Source organism: Opisthocomus hoazin, chromosome Z (assembly GCF_030867145.1).
Source record: "Opisthocomus hoazin isolate bOpiHoa1 chromosome Z, bOpiHoa1.hap1, whole genome shotgun sequence".
Lineage (NCBI taxonomy): Eukaryota > Metazoa > Chordata > Aves > Opisthocomiformes > Opisthocomidae > Opisthocomus > Opisthocomus hoazin.
The window spans coordinates 69,012,853-69,037,743 of NC_134454.1; the positions used below are offsets into that span (position 1 = coordinate 69,012,853).

The following is a 24,891-nucleotide window of genomic DNA, read 5'->3' on the forward strand; positions in this document are numbered from 1 at the left end:
AGCCCACCGATACCCCTTTGGGTCCTTGAAATACCCTCTCCTGAGACAGTCTGTACCAAGGATGCACGGAGCCTCGGGGCCAGTTACAATGGGGTGCTTCTGCCACTTTTTCCCCGTGAGGCTCACTTCAGCCTCCAATACACTCAGCTCTTGGGACCCCGCTGTCACTCCAGAAATACAGATGGACTGTGACCCTTTGAAAGCTGATGGCACTGAAGTACACTGTGCACCAGTGTCCACCGGAGCTTTATACTCTTGTGGATGTGATGTGCCAGGCCACCGAATCCACACCATCCAATAAACCCAGTTGTCCCTTTCCTCCACCTGGCTGGAGGCAGGGCCCCTCTAATCCTGGTCAGAGAACGTGCTGCTCACTTGCTGTAAAAATGACTTGGAAGGTCCCTTCAAGAGGATCGTAATCAAGATCAAACTGTCTGCCTTTTCTGGAGAGCTGCCCGCTGAAAACTGGAGCAGCATTTTTCCTAGCAGAATACCCTTTTGTGATTGTTCTACCTTGCAGCTCACGCACTCATGCCTCTAGGGTGGAGGTAGGTTTTCCATCCCACTTCCTCATGCCCTCTCCGTGGTCATGCAGGTAGAACCACAAGGTGACCCATGGTGTGTAGCCTCTGTATCCTCTCTCCTGAGCAGAGAAACGGTTGCCCCTAATAGCTGAGACACTGGCCTGTACAGGTAGGGATTAGGACATACTCTCTTTGAATTGCTGGACTTTCCGGGACAATTTCTCCACAGCTGAGACGAGGGAGGAAGAGAGGCTCTCTTCACATTGCTGGAGTCAGCCAGCCACCTTATCCACTGTTGGTGCCTCTTCACCTCTCCAGTCTATTACTGCCAGTGCATTGGCATATGAGGATGATGCGCTCCGCACAAACTTTCTCCACCTGGCTTGTGTGCACTGGGCTTTGTCTGGGTCTGTGAGTAACTGCACATTGTCCGGGTCATAGTAAACCAGCTCCCGCACAGCTAATTCCCTCAAGTACTGAATACCCCTTTCCATATTGGTCCGCTTGCCAGGATGACATATAACATCCTCACTGAAGGGGTACCTCTCCCTCACGCCTGAGAGAAGTCTCCTCCAGAGGCTGGGGACTTGTGCCTTTTTTCCAATGGCCTTGTCAATGCCCCCATCCCTGGCCAGGGATCCCAGCTGCTTGGCTTCCTTGCCCTCTAATTCCAAGCTGCTGGCCCCATTACCCCAGCACCACAGCAGCCAGGTGACAATGTGCTCGCCTGGGTGGCGGCTGAAATCTTTCGGCATGTCTCGCAGCTCGCTCAGGGACAGGGACCGGGTGATGATCTCTGTCTCTGCCTCCTACGATGGCCCTGGCTCATTGTCATCCCTCCCGGAGTGATCTGCTCTCTTTGCGTCTTTCTTTTTGTGTACAGGGGTGACTGCAACCGGCACAGGTTGGTTTTGGGGCTCAGCCACGGTGCCTGCTGTTGGAGGTGGAGCAGGAGCAGCCGCCATGCCCACCAGGGAAGCCAGGGCAGCACCAGTGCTTGCAGCAGCAGCAGTGGTGGTGCCAGTCGGGGGGGCTGTGACTGCCTGCTGGGCTTGAGGGGCTGCGGGGCCGGCTGGGGGCGCAGCGCCAGTCGCAGTGCCTGCCGCTTCGTTTCTCCCCCCTTCCCCTTCAGAGCACTGAACAGTGGTGAACAGGGCTTTGTAGGCGTGGGCCAGACCCCAGCACGTTGCGGTGATTGGTGTCTCCCTGGAATTCCTGGGGTGGCAGCACACTTTTTCCAAACACTTCCCTAGTTTTTCAGGATTCTGTACTTGTTCAGGGATGGGTTTCAAAAACACCAGGGGTGCCCACTGCCCTAAATACTTGCCCATGCTATCCCACACACCCAGCCACCCATAGCCATCAAGCCCTGGGGCAGGTCTCTGGCGATGTTTTTAACTACTTGTTTAACACTAAACAAGACCTGAAACCCATTCAAGAGACAGAACAATGGAAACATGCTGGCCTGAGCATCCCACAGGCATTCAGAATTCTCAAAAGCTGTTACAACTAGCCTAAAGGAGAGAGGAGGGGGGAAAGAGTGGGGGAAAGCATCCCCTCTGTTTTTCCGCATGGAGTGGTTTCAGTTATTGATAAATTCTGAGAGATAGCACCCGAGGTGTGGAAATTACCGCAGTGTTGCACGCAAATACAAGCCTAATTTCATGCCCAGTGATGTTATCAAATCATAAATTGATATTATACAGTACAGCAAAATCATAATCCTGATCCTTTTCCCAGAGGTGATAAACATCACCACAGGGAACACGCACAGCAGGTACGGGTTCACATACCACAGCCATGTGACCAAAGACAACATTTTTTACTGGTGACTATTTAGCCAATACAATAAACGCATATAACAAATTATAACAAATTCTAAGAAAGTTGTGTTAACACCCTCTGCTCAGCCCTGCCATTATCCCAGCCCCACACTGGGCGCCAAATTTAATGTTGCAGTTTGGCCGTGGCCAGCGCCAAAGGGCCACGCAGCCTCTCTGCCGCCCCTCCTCCTGCTGGGGTGGGGAGGAGAATGGAAGGAAAAAGGTAAAAACTGGTGGGTCGAGATAAGGGCAGTCTAACAGAACACCAAACAAAGGGAACAGTAACAACAACGATACAGATAAGAATATACAAAACAAACCACGAAACGGACAGAGCAACTCTCACCACCCGGTGCCCCACGAGCTCCAGAGCCGTGACTGCCTTTCCCCTGGCCAGCTCCCCACCAGAGCCCAGCATGGCGGCACAGGGTATCGAATACCCTGTTCTGTTTGGCCAGATTGGTCAGCCCGCCTGGCTGTGTCCCCTCCTGGCTTCTGGTGAAAATTAACCCTGTTCTGGCTGAACCCAGGACACTGGCACACAGAAGTTGATGGCAAAAGTAGTTGTATGAATAGCTGAAGGAATTGTTAGATCCCAATATATATGCTATTTATTAAACTTTAGCAATGTCCTTGAAAACGAGTTTGTGCCAATTCAGGTTTGTGAGCTGTAACATGTAGAGACATTAGAGTTCTTTGGTCAGTTGAATCTGTCTTGTCTTCTTGTCCTCAAACACTTTTTATGTGCTTCTCCCACTCTTGATCCAGACATATTCTTTTAGACTGTGCTGTGATACTTCTCTCCTTCAGCATGCAGGGATGTGAGAGAGAGAGTGTATTTCTCCTAGTCCTCATGGAAGAGCTCAAAGACTTTAAATTACTTATGTCTTTACCTATCCAGAGTCAAAGCTGGCAATTATCTAAGCTGTATCACCTCTAAAGTACCAATATCGAGATTTATTGGTATCTACCTTAAAGAGTTAGCATTTAGAGAATCAGTCTGAATATGGCTTTGTAACACAAGGATTGACCAGTTTCCATTTATTAGAAAGCTATTCCCATGGCAACCAAGAGCCTAGTGTTTAGTAAATATTCCCCCGATGTTGTACAGTTCACTGAAAATGCAGAGTTGTGCTTTGATGTGAACCCTTTTTTTTGCAAGCCTGCAAACAAAATTGTCACTGGTATGTCATCGCTCAAAACATGTATTCTTAAATTCTAAGGAAACTGTCTTCTGCTGGTGAATGGTCATTCCACTGAGACCTCATTTCTACATACCTTTGCCACAGTGCCAGCATCAGACCTATACTCTGTCCCAAGCCATTCTTTTCTACCCTGGGGTCATGTCCTCATCTCTGCCAGTGCTATTGTTTATGAAGGCACAGATAAACTGGTGAGAACTTAGCCAGGTTAAAAATAACTGTTTTTTGCAGAGCCATTTTTAACAAGTGTGGCCCTCTGATCTACATCACCATGAGTCTCCAAAGGAAGGGTAGTACACAGATGGCTAACAATGACTGCAGTCATCAGAGCAAGGACAGAACAACCTCTGCCAGCATTGCCACCAGGAACCAATAGTGTGGAACCTTCCCTTCAATCCTGCAGTTTTTATTTCCCTGATGTTCAGCTGTTATTTTGCTTATTGGTGATGATGTACGAACAAAGTTGGTCCAGCATAAGGTCGATGATATGCTTTGCTTTTCCATTCAAAACAAAACTTCAATCAAAACCAACTCATTTTTAAAAGTATTGGTTTGCCTTGTTATGAATTAGACCAAGCTCAGAACAAGGTAAATGATGATGATTCTGCTGCAGTCTTCACACTTCAGTTTTACTTTGTTATGAAACACCTGACCCCAAAAGAAGTCAAGACTTGTGCCCAGAGTTTTACAAGACACAAAATCTGTAGGAGAAATACCTCTGGCAGGAGGGAAAAATGCACAGCGCTGATAACTGGAAGATGTGTGCGGTCTGGCTTCACTGAACCTGACCAGAGGAGGAAATTGTATTGTCTGGCTTCATACACTGGAGATAGCCAGCACAGCACATCACCATGGTCTTTCCCATCCTGTAAATCCACCTGCCAAATGCACCGGGGCCACTCGAACTGCAGCTCACTGCCCACCTGCACCCAGCAAGTGGGGCCACCAGCGCTGAACCAAGGCCAGGGATACTGCCAGGCTGGTAGCAGAAACCCCGTCTGTCCTTCCCAGCTGCACATCATGACATGCCAGAATGGTTTGGATGGGTGTACTCTTTGCTGGATAAAGAACTGGCTGAGGGGCCGAACCCGGAGAGTGGTGGTGAATGGAGTTAAATCCAGCTGGTGGCCGGTCATGAGCAGTGTTCCCCAGGGCTCCGTTTTGGGGCCAGTCTTGTTTAATATCTTTATCAATGATCTGGATGAGGGGATTGAGTGCTCCCTCAGGAAGTTTGCAGATGAACCCAAGCTGGGCGGGAGTGTCAATCTGCTTGATGGTAGGAAGGCTCTGCAGAGGGATCTGGACAGGCTGGATTGACAGGCCGAGGCCAGTCGTCTGAGGTTCAACAAGGCCAAATGCCAGGTCCTGCACTTGGGTCACAACAACCCCAGGCAACGCCACAGGCTTGGGGAAGGGTGGCTGGAAAGCTGCCTGGCGGAAAATGACCTGGGGGTGCTGGCTGACAGCCAGCTGAACATGAGCCAGCAGTGTGCCCAGGTGGCCAAGAAGGCCAACAGCATCCTGGCTTGTATCAGAAATGTTGTGGGCAGCACGAGTAGGGAAAAGATCATGCCCCTGCACTCGGAACTGGTGAGGCCGCACCTGGAGTACGGTGTTCAGTTTTGGGCCCCTCACTACAAGGGGGTGTAGTGAGGTGCTGGTGTGCATCTAAAGAAGAGCAATGAAGCTGGTGAAGGATCTGGAGAGCAAGTTTTATGAGGAGCAGCTGAGGGAATTGGGGCTGTTTAGTCTGGAGAAGAGGAGGCTGAGGGGAGACCTTACCGTTCTCTACAACTACCTGAAAGGAGGTTGTAGTGAGGCAGGTGCTGGTCTCTTCTCCTAAGTAACTAGCGATAGGATGAGAGGCAATGGCCTCAAGTTACGTCAGGGGAGGTTTAGATTGGAGATTAGGAAAAATATCTTTACTGAAAGAGTGGTCAGGCATTGGAACAGGCTGCCCAGGGAACTGGAATCACCATCCCTGGAGGTGTTCAAAAAATGTGTAGATATTGCACTTAGGGCCATGGTTTAGCAGGCGTGGTGGTGTTGGGCTGACAGCTGGACCTGATGATCTTAGAGGTCTTTTTCAACGTTAATGATTCTATGAAATTCTATGAGGGGAAATCATGGCATGATCCAGTGCATGGCTTTTCACAAGGCAAGGAGTCAAATCTTTAGAATACCTAATGTCTTAGGGCTTGTTGTACACAACATTTAACTTTTTTTTTTAGTTCAAAATTGCAGCCCCGTTTAAGCTGGGGTAAGCTGGTGCAGCCAGCACTCAGCCATGGATTGATCTGCTTTGGGGAACTGACTCCCTTGTTCTGGTTTGTTTGGCTGGTTTTAATAAAAAAGTTAGAATAAAAATTTTTTGCAGTAATTATTTCCTAGGAAAATAATCATACCTTTCAAAAAAAACAGTTATCACTCCTCTCAGAAACCACCAACATTGTTACTTCTCTTTGTGAAACCCACTCAGTGTTGACAATGAACCATTTCGAAGTTTGTGTTACTATGAGGTAACCTTGCAAATTATGTGAAAGACTCATTTTTGCCTTGCACATTTCATTACCTTGACCACTTGTCTAATCTCACAGGAATACCTGACTGGTCATGTTTGCTTGACTAAGTTTATGTATTTATTTAGCTTCTTACTCATGAGTTTGAATTCAGTTGTCTTTGCATATTTTACTACATTTGCATAAACAAATAGAAGCTATGGGTCACATCCTCAGCTGCAGTAAATCAGTGTGCCACTGTTAAAATCACCTGATACCTACCTATTGACTAAGATGTAGCCCTTTATTTTTCTATACTTTCCATTGCAGAGACTTACATGTTTTAGAGGATAAGGTGTTAAAACTATACCCATGCATATAAAAGACTCTTCGTGTCTTAAAAAAACAATGATGTCCTTCTTTGCACTAGACCAAATGGATTTAAAGGAGAACACTGTTCTGTGTTGAAGGTTAAACCAGGTTACGAAATCCATTAGGATAAAGATGTGATTTAGAGTGCTTACATTAGTTATGTCACAGAGGTTAAAAGAGTTTACCTAATAATCAAAGTGTGATATAGTACTTCTTATGACAGAAGGTTCAGCTACTTTATTTGTACTAGCTTGCTACAAGTTTCTTTCTACTAGGTAAACATTCCTTTCAAAATAATGAATTTTGAATGTCAAAAGTCTGAAACTCCCCACGAAGGTATGATGTGCAGTTTTCCAGATGGTACAAGAAGCAGCACTGCACACTAATGTATACTGTATTTCTCATGGGAAGTTTTCCAAAAGTAGCCTTTAAAATAGTAATTTTTCAATATCATTTAAGAAAAAAAAAGAGTTATATCCAACTAGACCTAACAGTAGTTGCATGTTGGATGACAGTTGTTGGAAACCCTTAGTAAAAAAAAGGTCATTTGAGGTGTAAATTGTTATGTAGTAGCAGCTTATTTTTCAAATCCAAAAAAGAGAAAACACAACCAGCACTGTCATTTTGCCACCTCTTTTCATCACTCCTGCTATCACTCCTGACAACTCTATGAAGTGGCTTTTCAATGAAATTCTCGTCTGTTGCAATCAGTGGGACTTTTGCATAGGAATTCACTGGAGCTTTAACAGCTGTTCTTTTTCTGTTGAAAAGTTTTATGATCCAATGCTTGTTTTTTAGTTTATAACTTTTCCCATTTTCTTCTTTTTCCCTTTCAGTAAATTCATTGTCTGATTCTGGAGGCTGGCCAAGTTGTGTATCTCTTCTCATTTCATAGCTAATCTTATTCTTTTTAAAGTGGATTATATATACCTCATTGAATTTCATTATCTACAACAATGACTTCAAAAACAATCAAACAAAATGTTCATCATAAACTATATTTGGTATTTTTTAACTGCTCCCCTGGGAGGCTTGCCTTAAGTACATGCAGGAAGCTAGGTGTGTATTCTGCCATCAAAACCAGGAGACACTTCTTTTAAGGACCTTTAGCATGGATTAATTGTTGCACAGGTACCCAGTCAAGACTAAGTAGGCAGAAGTGAAGGGGTCCACATGTTTTTCTTGCAGCTTCCACTTCCCATTATTTTTGGAGGTACACTGACTGCTGGGCTCTCTTACCTTCACGTATTGCAGGAGCTTCCTTTGCAATTAAAAGCATACCATGAATTTGCGTTGCCCTCACTGGAAGCTATTTCTATTTGCCTCTTTCTGGAAGAATATCATTCACCCATCCTGCTGCTCTTCTTCTTAATCTGTTCTTTCACTGTCTTTATATCTCGTATTAAAAACTGTCTGTTAGCTCATGCAATAGCTGTTTTTAAACTATCACTTTCGTCTTCCAAGTTATTCAGTCTCCCTCACTCAAAAAACAGTTGGCAGTAGTGCATTTTTGTGCAAGTTTAAAGATGAACTGGGCTCCCTAGTTCAAGAAAGATGAAGAGCTACTGGAGAGTGTCCAGCGGAGGGCTACAAGGATGGTGAGGGGACTGGAACATCTCTCCTACGAGGAGAGGCTGAGGGAGCTGGGCTTGTTCAGCCTGAAGAAGAGAAGGCTGCGAGGGGACCTTATAAATGCTTACAAATATCTGAAGGGTGGGTGTCAGGAGGATGGGGCCAAGATCTTTTCAGTGGTGCCCAGCGACAGGACAAGAGGCAATGGGCACAAACTGAAGCACAGGAAGTTCGTCTGAACACGAGGAAGAATTTCTTCCCTCTGAGGGTGACGGAGCACTGGAACAGGCTGCCCAGGGAGGCTGTGGAGTCTCCTTCTCTGGAGATACTCAAGACCCATCTGGACAAGGTCCTGTGCAGCCTGCTGTAGGTGACCCTGCTTCGGCAGGAGGGTTGGACTAGATGACCCACAGAGGTCCCTTCCAACCCCTACCATTCTGTGATTCTGTGATTCTGTGAAGTCCCCAGAATATAAAAGACACAAAAACCAGTTTAAAAATGGTATTCACCTTAATTTCCAATACCTTCATTTTAAATGAAAATATTTAAAAATGTTTGTTCTTCCGTGACAAAATTTGAAAGACTTGTGTTTTTCTTATGTGGGCTGATTTTATCAGTAATGTGTAGAGGACCTCTGCCCCATTCAGCTGCTGATGCTCTAATTGTTGCAGGACAAATATGGTGTTGCCTGCCAGAACTCAAGACATTTCATTTTGACTTTAACATGCAGTCACTGGAAATGTTGAAGTCCACACGTTAATTTTGTTACCGGGACTAAAACTCTTACTCATTTTTTTCTTCTTTAAAAAAAAAAAAAAGGTTTTGGATCACTTCCATGGTTCAATTTTGTGTTTTATTTTTTACATCACATTGGGATTTTTCCATCTCAGCTTTGATTTTTAGTTACTAGAGTTTCTTCGTCTTTTGTATTATCCTCTGCAAAGTATTTTTGATCCATTCTCAGAAACATGATATATACAAACTTTGCGTTATTTTGGTTTATACTTTTGGGACTGAATTAAGAGCTGCCAAGGATGAGAGTGACGTCCCACCAACAGCTTCTCAGTAACCACTGGGAGAGGCACAGAGGGGCCAGCAATTCCTGTTTGCGTGTTACAAGTCTTTTAAAAGTTACAAGTACTTTTTTTCAATTTGTTCCACTTTTTTTGTCAGATGAGAAGATGCTTTAGAAGCTCCATTCACTCATACCTTAAATTAGGATTCAAGTTAGATATTTGGGTTTGTTTTTTTTAAAAATAAAGGCTATATTTTGTACAATGTCTATACCATATGTTCTTTACCACTGGTTCTTGGCGTCTTAGCACCAACACCACAAAAACGGCGTAGGCGGACTGTTCTGTACAGAAAGTACAGCCAGCTCCTGCATTTTCTTGTATCTGTTACTTCAAAGAATTGTCTTGTATCATGACTGCACATCTCCAACACTAAATGCGTTAGTACACGGCGAAAATACGTTATCTGCTCAGGAATTACTTTCCTCATGGAAATAAAAATGCCCTTGCTGTGTCACATATTTTCTCACTTTTGTCTTTACCATATTTTATCAGCTTGTAAATAAACAGATCACTTTCCTTCCTTACTGCCTCTCTGTGAGAACTCTGAGTAAAGCTGGGCACCTTCTATGTGTGTATCACCAACATGAGGAATATCACCACAGAAGCAGGCACATCCATGTAGTGTACTGAAACTGGATTTTTGAAGGGGAAGAAAGAAAACGAAAGGTTATTCGCTACTCTTACTGATTTCATTTGCCAAAAATGAAAAAAACTATTCAGAATTCTTATGATATTAAAAAAACTCCAATAACCGCATGAAATGATTAGACAAAAAACCTTCAATGAGATTTTTTTTAGAAAACTGATAGTTCTGTGAGCAGCAGGTTTAGCAGTTCTTGGTTTCCTATGGAATTATTTCTGACTATTGGATTCCTTAGTTTCTAACAGATACAACTTCCAGTGGAAGTTTCCCCTACCAGTGCATAGCCCTCTCTCCTTTGCAGTTTCTGTGTGCTCTACAGGGACACTGAGCATGCTCTACATTCTCTTCACTCAGCAGAGGCATTAATAAAGATTTTCCTTTTAGTTGTCACTTATTTTCGAGAAACTTGCAAGATTCTAGTACGTTTGAAATCTCTACACTTCTGCTAGGTCTGGTTGAGGATGACTGGTAGTTTTAACCTAGGCAGACATCCAAAAACAAAAGTATTTTGTGAATTGCTTCCACTCATTTATACTAACACAGTACACAGTACATGTCTTTGCATGTAGCCAAAGGTCTGGTGTATGGATGAGTTCTCAGAAAGTTTCATTTCCTGATTTTTATACTTTTTTTCTGGATCCTAGAGATGGTTTGTGAAACAAAAAAATATTTTGAATTTTAAAGGTAATTGTGGTGAAAAGATAAAAGATGTTCACTCTTTTCATGTAGTCTCATACGTAATCAAGAATTGTTCTATGAATGTAGATTAATCATGCAAGAATTAATTTTTTTAATAGTTCCTGAACAAATAGATGTACAATAAAGTATATATATCAGAGATTTTATGGGGTTGCAGGAACAACTTTGTGGTAAAGCTACCAATGTTCATTGTGTCAGCTTGTGAGAAGTAACTGCTTTTCAGTTGAATAAACAGAGCAACAAGGACAGTTGTTTTCAAGCTGAAGTCTTGAGACCTGAGAACTTGAGAACTGAGGAGCCACAGGTCTTAACTTTGTTTTCTTTTTGAGCTTTTAGGGAAATACAACTATTTAAAGCTGTAGGCAGATGTCCTCTTTCAGGTTCTCATCACAGAGGTTACTACAGGCTGCTAAAAGTTACTGCTCAGATTTGTTTTGCAGTGAAGTAATTGCCCTGTGTGCTTCCGAATATGCTCCAGACAAAATCAATGAATTTAGCTCACATCAGCAGTTTAAACAGCTTGAGCTGTATTAGCTCTTCTCGTTTAAAGCATATTAGCTCTCTTAAACCTTTTCTACCAGCAATGTGGTGACACTGGTCATTTATAGCAAGGAGCTATTACTGGGCAAATTTGGGCTGAGGTGGCGGAGGACATTTCTCTACAGTCCATGTTTGAGAACCAGCTAATTTGATACAGTTTTTGGAAGAACAGGTGTGCTCAGGTGCATAAAAATGTTTATCACACATGATAGAAGTCTATGAAAGTATGACTAGCATGGAAAAAAACTAATTCTATATTAATATATGTATAAAAAATACAAAAATGCTAGTGAATTAAAACTAATAAACAAATACTACAAATTACAAAAATACCAATGAAGGTATAATAAATGTAGGTTTGTGAGAACCTGTTCGGCAATGACTGACACTACTTACCCTTGAGAGCTGTCTGCTGTGCTGCCTCTTTTCTGAGGCTTTTTCACGTTGTTTTGCAAACTTCTTTTGTTCCTAAGCAAGAATCAAAGAACTTGAGACATAGTAAAACTTTGTATGACCTGAGCACCATATCATAGCAAACCGTCCATGACTTGGAAAGTTGCTAAATAGATTCTGAGAAAAAAAAAAATAACAAAAAGCCAGCGCTGATTTTCCTGTGCACAGCGTGACTTGCTTTATCAAACTACACATGTAAATCTAGTTAATCTAAAATTAGCTAAAATGCTATGAAGAAACAACCAGTGCTTTTGAAACTGGTTATAACTGATGACTAAGTAAGCTTTGCTGAGCAGAATAAAGCTGTTTTACTGGAAGCTTTGAACTTCTTAGGTCTCAACGAAAATGTAAAGTCATATTGGGCCACATTGACACAGTGTGTTTAGGAACATGCAGTGGGAGAAGGTGCTCCTAAATCAGGAATCGGTGTGCTTTCCTCTAAACCAGCACTAAGCTACAGTAGTTAGGCAGTCGCATTATTGGCAGTTTAAAGTATATATTTGTCAAGATATGAAGCTGGTGTTTGTAGACATGACTGGCTTGCCTGGAAAAATGTTCATGGCTAAAATGCTCTTGTAGTTTCAGGTAGGTCCTATAATCTGTGTAGCTTTTCATTGTCAGTTGTACAGTGCACTGTATCAATCTATAAATGTCATGCTGCTACTCTTGTGTGTCAGCGTTGAGCAAAATGAATGTAATGTAAATGGATATAATTTAGAGCTGGTTTGTTAATCCACTTTTACACCATTAAAGAAAGGTGCTGCATTAAAGTTCTTATTAGATTCAACACTATTATTATTTATTTTAAAAGAAATGCAACGTGCTCCTCCTTCAAAATGTAATAAAGACCCCTTTCAAGTTGCTTTAAAAATGGAATGAGCTGCACAGCACTGCTGTCAAGGACCTGCTGGCAACTGCAGCAGTCTAGACTGTCGTGGCCTGGGCAATGAGCAGCCATCCTGACTGATTCTTTTTTGACTTTCAACAAGAAATAGTCTTTATTAAGGTCAAACTTTATGTAGTAACTGTTGATAAATGTTGTTATGCAAACGTACAAAATTAGAAATTGTCCTCTAAATTGCTAATGGGAAAAATATTTTTAATTATATACAAAATATTTACCAGTTTAGAGAGGTTATTAGTAGAACGTAGAACAGAACAAAAAAAAAATGCAGACTACATCTGAATTAGGAAAAGCTGGTTTTTTTCCTGACAACATTTAACAGAGGAAATTTCCTGTGATTAAACCCTGCCCGCTGGCAGAAAACTCGCAGATTACTTTTACCAGATCTCCTAGGCCTGGACAAGTGGTTACTCTTTCACTGCAATGTCTGTATATTCCTTCTGCCTTCATATTCATACCTTGAGCTGCAGAACTTGGAGTAGTTTTGCACTTAGCTCGGTGGATTTCTGCTTGGTTTTGTATCCTAGAACAGTCAGTGCAGTTCTTGTGTGGATAGTGGGACAGCTATAAGGTCCAGCTACACATTTGTGCACAAAGAGGAAAGAAGTTATCCATAGTGAAAAATACAGTTATTTGTGTTTCTTTAAGTATGTTCCAGTATTTCCTTGAAACCCATATAAATGAGGAAGTGTTATAGGAATGATGTTTTGAAATTGGGACAGCTCTAGCTTGCCTGGTAAAGATAACCTTAAAAGATGATTAACAAATCATCTTTCAGGGGAAAAAAAAAAAGGAAACAGAACCTGTTGACGTGTTGAAATCGTCTCTTTGCATAGATGAGTATCCTAGGATTAAGGACAATGCACTTTTAATAATGAATTGAGTCACAAAGTACAGATCTTTATTCCATAGTGCTCTTTCTTGCTGCTAGGAAATCAAACATTTTGAGAAACAAGGTTTTGATTCTTTACTATGCCAAGGTTCCTTTTGCAGCACTGATGAGGAATCGTTAATCAGCTTGTTAAGGCTCCTTCATACTCAGGGCAAATTTGCATGAGCCCCAAGCAGCACTATGAAACATACAGCAATTGCCTCTGCTCAGATCCCAGACTGGCTGCCAGATGTAGGTGGTTATCTTCAGAGGTTCAGAGATCTTAGTTTTATTTTTCACTAGAAAATAATCATCTTCAAAACCCAAAAACTTTTGTGGAAGTGTACCAGTACCACTGAAGTGTACTCTGGGAAAAATTTCTGAGCTTCCTCAGAGAGTGCTAATAGCCATATAAGGGCATTCCCAGGCTGTAATATCTCCCCATCCTCAAAATAATGAGGAAAGGGAGGGATCTCAAACAATGCAGTTATGTGTGCATCTCAGCATCTTCTTTTGGAGCTGCTCCCCTTTGTATAAATAAGCAAAGAGCTGAACCACAGAGATACTGATCTTTTGCAGGGCTAGGAGGGGAGAAGCTTCCTTTTTATTATTTATCCATACCAGACAAACTTCAGCAGAAAAAAATCAACAGATCCACCTCAAAAACAGTCAACAATTCTGCATTAAGGACGCTCACACAGGATGTGGGAAACTAGTACAAAATTTTGAGCCCCCCTCAGTTCCAGAACAGTTGCATAATAGTCAGGCTATTTTTGAGTAAGATTTTCTTTTATTGAATTTCAGGGGGAGAAAAAACCAACAACTTTGAACCAGTTTGGTGTTACTCTTCTGTAGAGTAGGATAGATATATGTTTTGGGTTTTTTTTAAATCTCAAAAATTTCCTGGGATGGAAAACAGTTTCCCATCAGTTCTAATTTGGACCTATATCTGTGGGAGAAGAAAAGAACATTTTGGGCAATCTTTCTCAAAAAAAAAAAGCTCCAGAATGAGGTGGACTAATCATTACTGCTATGTATCTCACCTGAATCTTTTTGTTCTTACCCTACTTCTGATGTTTTTCATTTCATCTACCTAAAAATTAGGAGCAGGTCATCAGCTAATATAAAAGAGTGGGGCACCATATAAATTCATGCCGAACATTTGGCACAGGTCTTCTAAAAGACAATATGAGGAAAAAAATCCTTCTGTGGGTTTCAGGGAAATGAACTGTTAATGAATATTGTGAAAGAACTGAAATTTGCTGTAAGGGAAAGACTGACACAGTGTTTGTTGAGTTTTCTACTTGACGCATAGAGGAGTAGGTTGAGCTGTCTTGTGGTTTTACTGGATGACGTTTGTTCGTTGCCTACCTGTCATCCAAAACAAACCGTCTCCTAGCCTTGCCCTCTTCACAGCCACAGAAACTGTTGATACTAACAAGGTCAGCTAGAGGGTTAGTAGCCTCGAGGATAATTTCCTGAGGCAATATGACACAGAAGTGAGGCAGAGATAATGATTGACTCATTGTCCAGTGCAAAGAAATTGTATGACTAACACAGTTCATTCAGTTTAAACTGTAGGTTTCTTACCTGTGACATAAATCTAACAACAGGAGGAGTATGTGACTTCCAAAGGAGTGTTTGTGATCCTCTGCAAAAGCCGAAAATCAAAGCAGTGGAAACAGTATTATCTTAAAACCAGCATAAATAGGAAGTGAGTTTGTGCTGAAAAAGCTAGGGGGGAAGACCCACAGTTATGATGTATTTGCACCATCTATTATTTAATGAGAGCTAATCCTGAATGGGGCTCTTGGTCACTACTATAATAATGTTTTTAATATATTAATAAGCACTAAACCAAAAGAGTATAAAAATATTTATGATAACAGTAAAGGTTCTGTTAGCATGATCGTACTAAAACCAAACTAAGTTTATCCAGCTCCTTAGTCTTGTAATTCATAGGCAAAAATATTTTTCACTTCTTCAGCAGTGTCAGAGACAAGCATGGAATTTTACAGGAGATGCAGTGGATGATCTGTAGATTTTGTAGAGTGAGGGTCTGATTCAGCACATGCTCACTGGGAATAATCCATCAAGAGTAGCCATTCAGACAGGAGCTTCAAATTTTTCCATTATCTTTAGTTGGGCTCAAGAGTCCAGTGATATGGAGTGTGCTGCTAGCCCAAAGGCTGATTCGGACACCACTGGACCTGAGAAGGAAATGTTGAAAACTAAATAAATATTGAAACTAAAAGCAATGTTTATTGGTGCCTGTGTTCTTAGTTTAGAGAAGAGTGCAAAAGCGCAGTCCATTTGTGCCATGCAAATAAACCCCAGCTAACTGGGTGTGAAGAGTAGAACAGTTTCATGAAAGGAAAGGAGGAAAATTCATTCCTGCTGCTGCCCTTTCTGCTGCTTTCAGGAATGGAGGTGAATGAAGTTGTGTGTTCTTGCATTCCTTATTTTGCTTTGTTGGAAAGAGAGCAGGCTTCCTTCTACCCAGCTGGGGCAAGGCCGAGAGGCTTCCTCTCTCCTGCAGTCTCCAGGGCCATGAGATAAAGCCTGTCTCCAGCTGCTCTCTCTTGCCGACGGTTTGTTTAGTTTATCGTATCAATGTCATGCAAATCAGGTTCAAATTAGAATTACCGCTAAAAACACTCTTTTAGAGTGCTTTCCTTTGGAAATAGGTGTATATTACTAACAGCCACTTACTAATTTTTGAAATCATTGACCACTGTCAGCTAAATCTGACAGTGAGGTAGTGATTTATTAAATCTATTAAATATAAACTATGTAAAAATGTGCGGCTTTATAGAAGAGCCTATTAACACTGTCTTTAAAGAAAAAACTGTAGTTTGAGCATATTTCTTGTTAGACACCAGAGGATCTAGATGGAGAAGAGCCAGTATGAATGCCTCAACTCTTGCAAAGCTTTCATTCGGCTTTCCCATTTTATCAGACAACAGGAATTCTATTAAGGTTTCTTTGGCACAGATGAGTTGAAGCTTATTCTAAACTTTGGCATATATAATTTCTTAATATAGTGTGAGCTCAGGGTGCACCGTTGGGTGTCATGAAGTTCAGAAGTCACATCAACCAGGAAGCACAAATACTTAGGGAAATAGACTTTGTTAGTTCTGTTACTTAGAGATACCTTTATTTTTTTTAATTCTACAGTGATTTTTGAATATGCATCTGTAAAGTTTTTCAGGAACTCTCAAAACCAAACAGGGGTCCTGAAATTCTTTCCCAGATTGGACTCCCAATTTTCACATTTCAGCTTAATCTAAACAAGTTCCAGCTGATAATAAAGATTTTGTGACAGAACAGAGTTTCTGGGTCTCAGTTCTATTGACATCTCAGATGAAACCAGCAGTAATCTGCTTAAAAGTGAAATTCATTGTTTCTAATGGGCTCGTACTGTTTTTTGTCAAAAACTTGAGCTATTCATTTGTGTTCTGGTCACATGTTCCAATACAGTAGGAAAACAAAATTGTTAGTTGTTTTCTTTTAACTGTAAAGTTTTACACATATGAATTTAATGATTTGTATTTATTGTTTTCATTGTAATGCCGTGAATAATATATAGGAGCTGAGCTCTTCAGCAAAGTCCTGATGGCTACAAGGTAATATCCTTTGATCCCTTCTACTAGGGTCAGAGACTATTACAGAATAGCAAACATGACAGCGTGGCTATTTCAACCACCCACTTTTTGCCAAAATGGCTTTTATTTTTTCATCTGCTAATTTTATCACAGAGTCACAGAATGGTTGAGGATGGAAATGACCTCTGGAGGTCATCTGGTCCAATCCCCCTGCTCAAGCAGGTCCACCTAGAGCAGGTTGCCCAGGACCATGTCCAGATGGCTTTTGAAGAGCTCTAAGCACAGAGACTCCACAAACTCTCAGGACAACCTGTGCCAGTGCTTGGTCGCCCCTGCAGCAAGAAAGTGTTTCCTGATGTTCAGAGGGAACCTCCTGTGTTTCAGTTTGTGCCCATTGCTTCTAATTTTGTTCTGCTTTGAAAACCTCTCACTTCTCTCATGATGTTGAATCAACAGCAGTATCCACCTCAGAAACAAACTTGTATAGCTACAGGGGCAACTGATCTTGAGGATATATCCTCTCACCTAGGAAAAATATTGTTTATATGATACAAGAAATAGGATAAAAAAACAGCTTGAGCAATGAATCCATTATTAAGCTCCTTGCCCACAAGTCTCAGAGTACAGAATCAACACAATTACAACTATTGGGGGAAAAAAAGAGATTTAGAACAGGCCTCTTCTGAAAATGCAGTTTGTTCATGAAAAGAAAGCAATAAAAATACAAGCAAAGGACATTTGGCTACTTGAAAATCAAGAGCTTTCCTCTTTTTCTTTATTTTCAGTAAGGTTGATTGCTAGATGGAAGGGCTTACTTCTTTTCAGAAGTGAAGTGAAGTGAGTGAGTGACAGCAGTCTTTCTGGCAGATTCTTACAGGCAGAGGAGTAAGGAATGTATTAGTCCTTTGCCAAAGTGGTCAGAGGGAAAGGGAGCACTGAAAAGGGATGCTTGGTAACAGAAGAACATTCATTTGGCCTTGCTGGATATCTGATAAGAGCAAAGAGTGGATTTAAACATTCACACTGGAAACATTTTGATGTGCTCTGTCATTAAAGCAGTAAATTATTTAAATATGCTGCATGCACTGAATCTGTGTCTTTCTGCTTGGCTTCAATGAATGATACTTTTCTGATAGTCTGCTGTACTACTCTGGCATCACAAGACTCTTTCTTAGGATGAATTTTCAAATACTTAATACAGAAATACTTCTAGACTTTAGAACAAATTATATCAGTGTGAGTAACTTTGTTCCAAAGCTTTTTCCAAGAAGTAGACAGATGTTTAACAGAAAAAAACAGAGGAAGCCAGAACAAGTTACATCCCCATACCCACTCAGTGAAACTGAACTGCATACTGAGAGCCTAATGATACAGTTCTGTATTTATAAGAGTCAGAAGTGCCTTACTTACTCTGAACTAACTATACTAGGTCTGTTTAAAGAGCCCGATAACTTCTTTGTAGATACTTGCAGCCTTCCTTTTACCTGATTTTGTAAAAATATAAACACATGTCATTCATATTTTTACCCTTGAATACAGTCTTATGGTGCAGAGAGATTGTTATATGGCATGCGTGGATTTCTTTGAGACCATGAGAGAAATACAAAATGTTTGGGGGAAGAAACTCACCTTTTTTCTTAGATCCTCATGTGGTGTGTGTTTTGTCTGTGTATTTCTTTATATAGTCCTTGTTTATAATTTAAGTGTAGTCAAGTATTTTGATAAGTTGTACATAACAAGACTTTATCATTGTGCTCCTATTATTTCCTGGAGGTGACCACATTCTCTGTTCAAGAAGATAATGCAGTTTCCGCAGCCTAAGGCTAGTACTACTGTCATTGTATAAAGCAGTATGTTGGGAGAGCCCTGCAGATCATCGCATCCTGAAAGAAGACTAGTCCTGGTCATTTGGACACAGTCCATCTATGCATAAGGCTACTAACCAGTACAAAGGATTTTTCTTCACTAGAGTGGAAACTTGGAGAGACTCCTGGCACGGAGGACTGTTCAGTGTGGGACCATCAAAACAGTTTCTGAGAAATCTGCCGCAGCTGAGTTGTCTTCCCAGATGCTCATTCCAAGATCTGATCAAGAGTATTTTGTTTTACTTATGATTGCTGAGGAATGTCTGCAAATTTCTAGATGTTAAACAAAAATGTCTTTTATGAACAGTAAGACATATGAACACTCCACAAAGATAGCCTTTTAAGTCACAATGTTTATGATTTTCTCAGTAAAACCTGAAAACAAAATTAAATTTTTTTCAGTTGTAAAATGGGTGACTAAGAAAACGGATGCTATTTCTATGCTGAATCAGTGTTAATATGGCTGTGTTGGACAGAAGGTACCAACATTGACTAAAATGTCAGTCACTTCAATATATAGGCCATGAGTTAAGACTGTAAGTACGAACATCCACATTTACAGAAAAATTCTGAGTTTGAACCACAGAGGATTTTTTTTTAAATGCTGTACTAGTAAGAGAAACTGAAACTCTTGGCCCAGCAATTCTGTTGCTCCAAACTTCAAGATGACACTAGGTAGAATAGCAAAAAGACAGTCAGGAGATTCAGGGAAGGTGTCCAGGGTCTGAATCTCACAGTAGATCTTCAGCTCATCTTCATTTAGAGTAGCCTGGAGGTTTCCAGAGCTGCCTCCAGCTGCCTGCACCCCCAAAAGAGAGTACACATGCTGAGCTTATCTGCATCATGCCACTGCTTGGCAGTGACCTTGGTCTTGCCTGCAAGACACTCCCATTTTAAAGCAACACAGTGATCAAAGCCCATGGCCATGCGCTTTCTGAGTCAACTCTTTTCCAGCCTCGTTGCATCACTCAAACACTCTCAACTGATCAGACAACAATGAAGAATGTGTACTCACCTTTTTCTTGTGCTGTGCTGAAATTCCTTGAAGTACTGCAAAGCTTAGTACAAATACACTTGAATGCTAGTAGAAAAGTCTACTATTCCTTTTTGTTCTCTGGAAACAGCAGGACATCGTATATGAAAATCATGATGAAATGTTAAGTAAAGTGAACACTGTTTCTAATTATTGCCATATAGTAATTTTGAAAATTTTGAACAGAAGTTGTTCCCGAACAAAGGTGTGAATGCAAGTACAGCTGTCTCAGGTGTTGTGTTAGGAGCTGGGGTAAGAATCAAGTCTTCTACAAAAACAGACCATAGAACACCCTTTTTTAAAAAAAATAGGTGTGCAGTGCCAAATTATTATGGCTGAGCGTTTTCTTCCTGCTAGCCTTTCACTTGTTTTTTTGGTGTACAATACTGAAAGCTACACGTGGTGGAATTGTTTGTCATAGTCTGTGAACTGTAAAGAGAACATTTGCTGTCACTTCCTTTTTTTTAAAAGCATATATGAAATAACATGCAAATTTTTAAAGCAACTGGCGTTAAACTGTATTTCTCTCCCTCTTATTAAGGCATAATGAGATATAAAAAAACCCTGGAAATTTCAAAAACTCTAATTTGTAGAAGTTTATCTGGTTTAGGACTTCATCATCTGGGGGTGAACAAAAAAAAAAACAAAACAACTTGATCATGTGCTTATACTAAAAAACCCGATTAGTGGATCAGTCCTGGCTGGGAATAATTATAGAGTGCTACCTTAGAGGTAACACAGAGGTCAGAAACAATGTTGTGAGGCTGTCAAAGCTGCGTGGCTGATAATTATTTTTTCATTCTTAGCTTAGATGGGGTGTTAACACTTGAAAAGCTGTTAACCTCAACAAAATTTTCTGCCACATAGTGCAACAGCAGAAGTGTGGGCCAAATTTACAGCTTCAGTCCTGTTTATTAAAAAGCTTTCCTATGGCTGTTCTGCCCTTCAGAAGTGCGGGAACCAAGCAGGCGTGCTTGTTTGATGGGTACTTTGTCACCAGTTAGAAACCCTTTTATTTCCCTTAAGCTATCAAGGCTGGCCTGACAGCTCTGGGATCTAAGAACTGGCAAGAGGTGCCGAGTCCAGCAAGTCTTTAGCCTGGCTTCGGCCATCAGAAGTTTACTGAGTCTGAGTGGTCAGTGGGGTCCCCACGGGAGCCACAGACTGTTGAAGTGTGGGAGTCGGAAACAGCAGACCTAAGGGTGGTGGGACTTCTTTGTGGGTGATGGATTCTGGTTTCTAATGTGATTTGAGATGTACTGGGAAGGTGGATAGTAGATGAAGATCCCTGAATGTAAGGTGCTGTTGGTAATATATATTATCGCTAAATGGATAACAAGAAAAATAAGTTTTAAAATAAATAACAAACTAAGCATTTTATTACTTTTACCTAAATATGGTATCCCTTAAGTTTATTTTGTTGCTTTCATACTTCTTGGAAAAACCTTACCCTCTTGTTCTCTGAAGTATTAGAAGGGATGATGCTTACTTGTGAAGAAAAACACAAGTTTCCCACTATCTGATTTTCAAGAACTACTGAAGGGCAGGCTACAGGCTAGCAAGAAAATAACATCATGCAGATGCGTTTTACCTCACTTCATTATGCATTTTATCCTCAGTGAAATCATTGTATAAGGTCATCCGATAACTATGCGTATGTTAACCGCATCTCCGCTTCATCAAAAGCATTTAACACAGCACACTTACAAACATACCATAAGCAGAGTTATTTGCAATACTGACCTTGATGAAGCCTACGCTGTGAGGGCAGTAAACCAGTCACGTTTAAGAGTGAGAGAGCTGTGACGTCTGCTGTGTTGCAGAATGTCACAGATTCTCTTTTGATGGATAAACAGGCTGGAAAATCCTGACTTGATTTGCCAGGGGAATTCTTTTGGATCAGATAGCGTTTACAGTACCGTCTGAAAGACAGCGTTTACAATTCAGTGGGGATGGTTTTCGTTGAGTATGGGTTAGTGTTGTGTTTGCTGAAGTGGTAGGTTAATAATGATACAGGCAGGCACTGCAAAGTTTTCTTTAAACATTTCTGCCAATTAATCTCAATCCAAACTACTTCTCGCATTGCCTTTTTCCAGAGGTGAAAGGACATCATTCAAAATTGTGGAGTGTTTTTGCAGTAGCCACAAGTATGCAGAGTTTAACAGCTGCGAAGAAACCTGAAGTTTTTGAGCACGTACACTGAAAGTCAGGAGATACGAATCTGCTATCCTAGATACTGAACAGTAATGCACTGAGCTATCTGGCAGTAGTCCATGCTGGGGTGTTTTATTTAAAAAGGAGTTTTGGTTAATTTTTTTGCCTGTTTTTTTTGTGTGTCTGACATTTTGAAAATAAGTTGAATTTGATGTGAGACAAGTTAAGGAAGATGTTTGAGATGGGAGTAACAAGCCCGCTGAGCCAGCATTTCTTTGCCTTGGAGTTATGTTTGTGTGTAGCAAACTTCTGATCCAGAAGCAGGCATGCCAGGAGTTTCAAAACTTGGTGTTTCAGACACACAGCTTGCAAGACATCATGCCCGGGCTCTGCTCTGAGTTCAGTGTGGAGAAGCATTCTCCGCTTCTGACCTGCATCAGAAAAAAAAATAGCCGGGCTTTGTAGGTGAGGCTCGCACCCTAGATGCGGGATTATTTTTCTGAAATTATTTTTGTACCAGCCGGCCTCCTGCTGCCGGTGAGCTGCTGAAGAAGGGAGCGTCTCCCCCTCTTCAGTCAAACTTATGCAGGTTTTGGGACAGCAAGCTCCAACGCGGCATACAAAAATTTTGGTTAAACCACAACTTTCCGTACCGTTACTGGGTCCATTTCCCGCACTGCGTTGCCGGGTCCAGTTCCAAAACTTTCATCGGCCCTTTTTTTTCCCTGCCCTTCCAGCCAACATGCCTTGCTTTGCGCACGGGGGCCGATGGGGCCTTCGGCGGGTCACCGGTCACCCGAGCGCGTCCATCTCCCCCCTGCTCCATGACCATTAATTCTCATGGTACCCCTGCGGGTAGCTGAGGGACGAGGGGGGGACGGGGAGGGGGGGGATCCGCGCCGGGTTTTGCGGGGCTCCCGCCCCGCGGCGGGGGTGTGTGAAGGGCTGCGAGTGAGGGAAGCCGGGGGGCAGCGGGTCCCGCCGGCAGAGCTGCGAAAACAGGAAGCGCGGCGCCCGCATCCGAAGGCCCCGCTGATTCACCGCCGCGCTCGGCCTCCCGCCCGCTGCGCGCCCGCGGAGCTCGGAGCTCGGCGGGGGGGGGGGGGGCGGCCCCGGGGCGGGGCGGGGCAGAGCAGGGCAGGGCAGGGCAGGCGGCGGGAAGTTTCTGCCGGTGCCGCCGCTCGCCGTCCCGGTGGCTCCGAAGAGGAGCGCGGCCCCTCGGAGGGGAAGCGCCGCCGCCGCCCGCTAGCCCGGGCTGGCAATATGAGGGAGCAGCACTCATGTGCGGGCACCGGGCAGCGGAGGATGGGCCCGCTGGAGCTCGCCGTTAGCCCTGTGAAACGCTTGCGGACTGAGCACGGCTTTCCCTGTCTCTTCGCAGAGGAGGCCTACCAGAAACTGGCCAGCGAGACCCTGGAGGAGCTGGACTGGTGCCTGGACCAGCTGGAGACCCTGCAGACCAGGCACTCCGTCAGCGAAATGGCCTCGAACAAGGTAGGAGCCGGCCGTCGGCGGCGCGGCGCGGCCCCGGGCTGAGGGACTTGGCCGCGGGAAGCAGCGGTCTCCTTCGAGCGCAGGGGAGGCTCTTCGTTGCGCGTTTTGCGCAGCTCTCGGAAGTTTTCGGGGTAGGCCGTGAAGGCGGTGGGGGTCCTGGAAAGCTGCGGTGCTCCCCTGCGTGTCTCGGTTTAAAAGGCCGAGCTCTGCCGGTGGAGGGTCGACGCGGCGGCTGACGGCGGAGCCCGCTCGGGGCCGCGGCGCCGTCCCCGGTTGCTGAGGCGGCGGCGCGCGGCCGTGGGTCGCTGGGTGCCGGCGGCGGAGGGTGCCCGCCGGCCCGGGGTGGCCTGACGGTGCCGGAGACCGCTTGCGCCCGGGTGCGGGGCGGGAGGTAGCTGCGACTGCGGAGTTAGTTCGGCTTTAAAAGTTAAGAAGCCTGCTGTCTTGCTTTAGAATTTACTTTTGTGTTTGTCACCGGCTGATGCTTTCAGGTTTTGGGGAGCTGCATTTACCGCGACAGAAAAGAATATAAGTTTTCATTAAATAGGCTGGTTTTGCCTCCCATGTCTCTGAAAGCAGTTGATGATTTATATTTTAGCACCTTTTAACCGTTTTAGTAGCAATTAGGATCTTTTTCAAGTCGGAAAATCATAACGGGTTTTGACTTGGCTTATGCCATTTTAGAATTCGGCTGTGTTGCTGTGACTGCCCGTAACAAATGTTTACTGTTTCTTACTAACTGTTTTTAAGTCCATGTTCAGCTCGCCTGTTCGTAGGGTACAGGGCGTTTTGCACTCTGGAGCAGTTTAGTCCCAGGATACAATACCCCTTGTGCTTTTCTTGTCTTTAGAGACTCTTAGCAGCAATTAAATCCCCATTTTAAGAGTTACCTGCCTGGCGTTGCCCTGTTCCCAGAATCGGGTTTTCAGTTTTAATTGCCAGGCGAAAGACCTCGTTATTCAGGGCATATTGTGTACGTACTGGCAAGCTACGAAGTCAAGAGTTTCAGAGTCTGTTTTAGCACGGTTTGAATCTCATGACATTGTGTTCAAAGGGAGCGAGATCGGACAGATACATAGGACTGGATCTTTCCTTGCTAACAACTTTGAACACCTGTTGGTTCCCTGACTTGTGATGTCTGTGTAGCTACGCTTTTCATGGGATCCTAGACTTTGTTGAAATACTTAATACCTCTCTATACCAGATAGGGTATGCAGTGTGTTTTATGAACAATGAGGGCAAGCTGGTTTTAGAATAAGATAAAACTAGTTGCGAATCGATGTGTCGCAAGTTTTGCCAAATATGTTCAGGTATCTTGCCATAGATTACAGGACAAACATTCTTCACGTGTTTATTCAAATGAAAAGGAAAACATGATTCAGAAGAAGTTTTTCATCTTCTAGTTTCCAATAGAAGATCACTCAGACAAGGGGCATACAGTAATCATAGTTGTTATAGTTGGTGTTCAGCAAGAATGATGCAAAGCTTTACATCAAAAAAGGAATTTTCATGTCACAGTAATGTAGTGCCTCAGTCTGCTTGATCTGTCAAATATGGATGTAC

At 42.8% G+C, this 24,891-nt stretch overlaps 1 protein-coding gene across 6 annotated transcripts in view; it reads left to right on the plus strand.

Annotated features, from left to right (window-relative positions):
- The window catches only part of PDE4D (phosphodiesterase 4D), a 436,095-nt gene that overhangs the window by 359,320 nt on the left and 51,884 nt on the right, over nt 1-24,891 (plus strand). For all 6 annotated transcript variants that reach the window (XM_075447148.1, XM_075447149.1, XM_075447152.1 and 3 more), the window contains one exon: nt 23,216-23,328. In XM_075447148.1, coding sequence (XP_075303263.1) covers nt 23,216-23,328 — 113 coding nt within the window. The remainder of the gene's footprint in view (nt 1-23,215; nt 23,329-24,891) is intronic.